The 6,452-nt window shown below is 37.0% G+C and overlaps 2 protein-coding genes across 3 annotated transcripts; both read right to left on the bottom strand.

Annotated features, from left to right (window-relative positions):
* Window positions 1,089-4,405, bottom strand: LOC107630637 (inactive protein kinase SELMODRAFT_444075). Of its 2 annotated transcripts, none has more exons than XM_016333839.2 (9): window positions 3,626-4,405; window positions 3,392-3,546; window positions 3,220-3,314; window positions 2,210-3,147; window positions 1,971-2,131; window positions 1,824-1,900; window positions 1,607-1,754; window positions 1,363-1,533; window positions 1,089-1,281 (listed from the first exon to the last, which is right to left on the bottom strand). In XM_016333839.2, exons 1-9 carry the CDS (start codon window positions 3,831-3,833, stop codon window positions 1,258-1,260), a joined length of 1,977 nt encoding a protein of 658 aa, XP_016189325.1. In that variant the 5' UTR covers window positions 3,834-4,405; the 3' UTR covers window positions 1,089-1,257. The 2 variants fall into 2 exon arrangements, with proteins under 2 accessions (XP_016189325.1, XP_020974693.1); XM_021119034.1 differs by having other exon boundaries at window positions 3,655-3,836.
* LOC110269739 lies at window positions 5,214-6,124 on the bottom strand. The gene is made up of 2 exons (XM_021117587.1): window positions 5,735-6,124; window positions 5,214-5,653 (listed from the first exon to the last, which is right to left on the bottom strand). Exons 1-2 carry the CDS (start codon window positions 5,939-5,941, stop codon window positions 5,408-5,410), a joined length of 453 nt encoding a protein of 150 aa, XP_020973246.1. The 5' UTR covers window positions 5,942-6,124; the 3' UTR covers window positions 5,214-5,407.

Below are 6,452 nucleotides of genomic sequence, written 5' to 3'. Positions count from 1 at the left end.
TTTCCATCATCGATATGTTAATTCACTTAATTGCTTTCCACATGCTTCAAGGGGTTTCATATTGTAACAGTATAACATACCCGTAAAACTGTTTAGTTTTTCTTCTTCAAATAATGGGCAAAAAATCTTATCCACATCTTATCTTATATCTTAAATAATATTATTATTGAAGAAGCAACGGGAACTCATCGTCATCATAAACGGTGTAATTAAGTATTTTTTAAATATTATTTTTTATTTAATTTAAAAAAAATAAAAAACAAACAATTTTTTATTTTTTAAATAATTAATACATAAAAATAAATATTTAAATTAATTAAATAATAATAAATTTTTAAAAAAATTAACCAAAAAATTTTAAAGAACAAATAATATTTTTGCATAATAAAATAGGACCATGGTGATGTATCTACGGACATCTTGACAAAAATATCACATCTTGGGGAACCAATTTTCCATTCTTTTACCATCACATATAAAGCACGTTTAATTTGCCTTGTAAAATTGCCAGCTGTATTACAAGTGTAAGAAAAAACAGAAAAGATCTTCACAGTTAATTCATAGTAATTTATAGGGTCACTACTCACTAGCTTTATGAAAATGACAGTAAGACCTTGTTGCAGGCCTTGATGGCAATGCCAGAGAAGCTGGGACAAAAATGTTCCAACCTTGTTAATTACTCGATACTGTAATTAGGTTCGACTGATTAAAAAAAATGCTTTTCCCTTCTCATTCCAAAGCAAATACTGTTGGAAAGACAATGACATTGTAATACTGTATTCTCTTTTTACCATAAAGAAGGAAATGATTATATAATAAGGCAATTATGGCAGTCGAGCGAATATAGTTTCTGTATTGTGTATTTGATTAGAGTTTGTTGAATTTGGGGGGCCAACCCATGTGGAGTGGGGAAAACATAACCCATATTGTTGGACCCATTACATAAAGTGCCAATAAAAACAATGATCCACACATACAAGCCCAAATACTAACAAGCCTTTTGAGCTTCTTTGATTTCTATTGTTTTGTTTTTCTTTTAAATGATTCCTTTATGTTTATATTGTTATTTAATACACTTGTTTATTTTCTCTTTATTAATTAATTTATTTTCTTGGAGACTAAATGTTTGCTTTACAAAATTTTGCTACGCGCGTCAGGGGGAACCAAAATGATAATAATAAAAATAAAAAAATAGAGTAGTGATTTTCTGTACAATGAAATTAATCCGAGTTTGATTTTGATTAGAGTGTACAATGTTCATTCTTCCAGCATCCTTAGCACCTATAATCATAATAAATATGAATAAGTATAAACGAAAAGTAGTAATAATTGGTATGAATATTAGTTAGTTAATATTGGAACCTGAGACATTCTGGGCCTTGAATGAGGGTCTCTTCGGATGCACAAGGAGCAACATTGCAACATTCGATTAACCTCTTTAGCAATATACCCTTTCCCTTTCCATATTATAGGATCAACTAGCTCTTCTCTCGCTTCTGCTTCTTCATGTTTAAGTTCAAGCAATGGCCGTGCCTATCCAATGAAGATGCATAAATGACATGAAATGAAATGAAAAGATAGAGAGACATTCATGTATGTTTGTTACCCATTCACTGAGGCATTGCTGGCCTTTGGGGCGGTTTATATCAATGGCTTTCCTTCCTGTTACAAGCTCCAATAGCACTATTCCAAATGAATACACATCAGCTTTCTCTGTTATTTGCCCACTTTGAGCATATTCTGGCGCCAAATACCTACAACACAAATCCCATTTCAATGAAATTTATTTAATTTAACAAGAATTGGATTTAATGTGGATGTACCCAAATGTTCCTATGACCCTGGTTTCCACACCCAAATCTCCATCAGGTTGCCACCTAGCAAGTCCAAAATCTCCCACCTAACATAAACTTGTTAGGCTGTTACAACCTCAAAGTCAATGAAATGATTGTTGAGGCAGCTAATAATACCTGTGCTTCAAAATCATGAGTAACGAGGATATTGTTAGGTCGCATATCACGGTGCACAATACATCCCACTCTGCATTCTTCATGTAGGTACCTTAAGCCGCGAGCAGCTCCCACTGCGATTTTTTGCCGAGCAGACCATTCTAGTACTTTCTGTTTTCGTCCTGCGAAATAGATTACCATCCATCATAACATTTTACTGATCAAGATCATTGGATAAAAGGAATTTAAAAGGAATTTACCATAAAGATGAGAATCCAAAGAGCCATTGCATATGTATTCATAAACTAGTAATCTTCTACCATCCTCCACACAAAACCCAATTAGCGTCACAACATTCCGATGTTGTGCGCAGCTTAAGACTTCAACTTCTGAGCAAAATTCTTTATCACCTTGTGTGCTGGCTAATTTATACTGCTTCACAGCAATGACTTGCCCATCCGGTAGCACGCCGCGGTGTACAGAACCAAAACCACCTTGTGCCAAGAAATTTTCTTGTGAAAAACCACCCGTGGCGAGTTGCAATTCGGAAAAGGTAAACCACCTTGGAGGGTTTCCAAATGCAGGTGCCTTGTGCTGACAAATAGAGCACAATGGAGGAGGACCAGGAGGTGCATTTCTCGCAAGCGAAATTGCATCTCTAACACTTTTGCTTAGGTTGACATCAATCTTACAATTAAGCACTCCTAAGACAGGGTCTTGATCGCCGAACCTTTGCATACTGTCCTCACCATCAACACAAATCACATTGGCAATCCAGGGCTGAATATATGAACTTTTTGAAGATAAACTTAGCTTTTCACTCTCCGAGTCAGATTCAATATACTCCAGATTTTTCAGTCCCTCGTGCCTTCGCCTTTCATAAATATCACTCTGGAAAAATGGTGAAGTGCTAGGATCTGAGCTCGATAGTGATGAGGTACCAATATCAGTTGCAGTCAATAGCGGCGATCCTTGCTCAGGACTACTAGCTGGAGTAACAGCAGGACCTCTAATTGTGTCTGGATTTTGTTTTGCATATGCACTCAGCTCCAATGACAATGAACACCCCCCATCATTAAGTTCCATCTTCGGTGAACTGTTCAAATTCAAGCGCAGAATCTTTGCCCTTGATCGCTTCATACTTACAATATTGCAATGCAGCTGCTCCATGCAGCACTTCTTTTCTTGTTTCAATTTTCTGCAATCACGGATTAATCAATAGACAACATGAAACACACAAAACAGAAACATAATGTGAAATATATATTACTTGTCCAATATAACCCAGCTTGAGTGGACTCTCTTGGCTTCAATGGCAACTGCTCCACATAAAGAACTCGAAAGAATCTTAACTCTGATCTTTATCTGTATAAACATTTTTGGCAGATTTGAAAACCTGAATACTAAGCATTAGAAAGACAAACACACAGTTATGTACCAACCTTGTCTGGATCATATAAATCATGGAGTTGAAGCACCAATTGGGAACAGGAACTTGTAATAATTTCTTTCTGATCTGAAGCGCTTCCTAAGTGGGATCTCCAGTTACTAGTGGTACAATCACTGGTAAATCTTGAGAATCCCCAATTCCTCTTGCCTGAAAATGTAAAGATCACAAATCATGATTCTTACAAAATCAAAATGAGTAAAAGCAAGATTGAGAGTGGAATGAACACCTGAGGAGAGAAAAGGAATGACAACTAACAGCTTAATGGAATCCCCTGGTTGAACAACATGAGTCAATGCCCAAACCAAAGCAGTTCTTGAAATTTCTCTTGAAGCTTTAACTGCAACAACTACTACTTTCCCACTCACCATCTCTTCTTCTTCTTCTTCTTCTTCTTCTTCTTCTACTTCTTCATAACTTCCCTTTTTGCTGCTCATCTCAAAGTTCCAAACTCTGCCAAAAATTCAAGTTACCAAAAGCCCTCCAATCTCAATGTTCCCATCACAAACACTAGAAAACTGAATTCGGGTTCAAGATCACGACTTTGCATAAGGGTGACAACATCCTCGGAACCACAAGAAATACTAAACACTCAGTTACTGACACAAACTTCAAGGTGACTTCAGTTAAAGCATGAGCACGTGAAAAGCCAGGTTGGGTTCAGCGCATGCACAAGAAGAGAAGTAATTTCTTGAATCTTGAATCTTGATGAGGCGGGTATGCAATTTGAGAGTTGAAAGAGAAAATGGGTTCAGGTGAGGCAAGCTTGAAGCTGGGGAACCCCATCATCTTCTTCTTCTTGGCATTTTCCTGTAACAGTTTTCTGAACAATGATTGTGACTCAGAAGAAAGAGGAGAAAGCGGTTAAGACAAAAATAACAATAACAATAACAATAAAAAAAATATTGTAGAAATGAAGGATAATCTCAAGCAAATGATGACACGAAGAAAGGTACAATTGTATGTGAGACACTATAACTAAATCCTGTGCCTCTTCGACTGATCCCAAAACTCAATTGAGTCAGATTAACCGCTGATTTCAGTTATTACTGCATAATACATTTAGTTGTATATATTGAAATATTTTTTTATTTTATTTGAATATAAAAAATTATATCAACCTGCACCTGGTCCAGAAGCAGAAAAGGAAGATCACACTCAGCCTATACAGACACCACCTGCAGTTGCAGTAGCTGCTTCAGATGAACAAACTGAAATTCCTGTTACTCAGCAGCCTCAGCTTCCCCTGACACAACAGTCCCAAACCTCAAGCAATGTCACTCAGGTAATGTTGTAAAAGGTTTTAATTTTAGCATTGTTTACTGTAGCTATTTTTGATTTCAGAGAATGATGAAAACTGTTTGATGCAGACTAGAAAAAGAGGAAGGCCTCCAAAACTCCATGTAACCAAGGCCAGGGCAAAGGGAAATGCCTCTCCAGGAGCACATGCTGTATCTGCTGAAACCATCAAGGGTAGCAGCTCCGCAACAGCCAAGAAACTTGCCAGCTTCATGACATTTGTTCCAACTCCGGGTTTCAAACCTCCCAGAAAGAAAGACATGGAATGATTTCAAGACTTGAAGACATAAGATATAGGGCATCTAGTATCTGTTATTTTGTCGGGGCTAAATTTTAGTTTTTATAAAGAATGTGGGAGTTGTGGTATTTTCAATAGCCTTGTTTTTTGTATAGCCCTTTATGGTGTACTGCTTTGAACTGTCAGCTACAACCTTCTGGATTATTATCATGTTAAAACAATGTTCTTATTTGAATTTCAGACAATGGAAACTACTTCACCATTGGTGATGTTGTCATGTTTTTCTATTCCTACTTCACTTAATTTTTATTCTGCAATGACTGATTTGCTTATATTATGTTATGATCAACAAAAAAATTGCATGTAAATAACCTTTTTACTAGTAAATAAACATCAACATACAGGGTTTTCACAACAACAGAAAACTGTCAAGGTTCACAGCATCATCCTTTTCACCTTTTGACAGTAACTGCTTCACTTCCCACTAAAGAACATACACATAATCATAAAAACCAAAATCACAACTATTAATCCAAAATACAGCTGCATCCTAAGTGCTTTTACTTCAGCTTCTACGGTCATCATTCTCCAAGATATGTTATGGTTTAACAAAGCAGCATCACTCTCCATTTGTGCATCAGTTTTAACTTCTCCTAAGTTCTCTAATCCTTCATAGTCGTCGTCCTCAGCCCACCTAAAGTAATTGCAGTGGCTGCCCTTCTGCACAACCTCAGGGAACCAAATTGTCAAAATCCAACTAAAAACATTTGAAGCTTCAAGAACACTACACTGATAACTCACCCGGTATCTTGGACAAGCATGGAACAATCTATCAGGATTTTCTCTTGTCCCAGACTTCTTGATCACTGTCTTCAGCCCACAAAAGCAAACTTGGTCGGAGTTCTTCCTCCGCCACCGCAGCGAAGAGCTCGAGGCATGGCTTCCGTGTGATTGCGACACATGTCCACTGCGACCCCCACCTACGCTACCCATCGTGCAACCGCTCATGAATTTTCGGCCTCTGCAGAACCAAGCTCAAGCTGCAGCAACAATGGCAATTTAAAACGAAGAGGGGATTAGGGTTTGGGAACCTAGGACTAATTTGACAAACATATGGAAACATATCTTGTCCCCAGCCACTCTGCACCAAGCTGGCATGCTCATATGCCACACTGACAGCCAACTAAGCAACAGTTAACGGCGTCACTGACGGAATTGACGGACATTTGACGGAAGGACTAACGTTACCAATTTTAAAACTTTCGGGGACAAATTTTATTATCTTTTTTTTACGGGGACTCGTTTGCAGAATGGACTATCTTTCGGGGACCAATTTGACTATTTACTCAACATTTACCTATGTGTTAAATTGTTAAATATATGATTATTTCATGTGTCAAAAATATATAGAATATACCTATTATGTAATAATATACGGAAAAAAAAAATTATTCTCTAACTTCAAAAGATTACGCAGTATAGTAGTTACTTTATCATTATCATTAGGATAGTTAAAATA

The sequence above is a fragment of the Arachis ipaensis genome, chromosome B03, assembly GCF_000816755.2.
Source record: "Arachis ipaensis cultivar K30076 chromosome B03, Araip1.1, whole genome shotgun sequence".
NCBI classification, from domain to species: Eukaryota; Viridiplantae; Streptophyta; class Magnoliopsida; order Fabales; family Fabaceae; genus Arachis; species Arachis ipaensis.
Note: the sequence above shows the minus strand (reverse complement) of the source record. Positions and strands in the feature narration are given on the sequence as shown.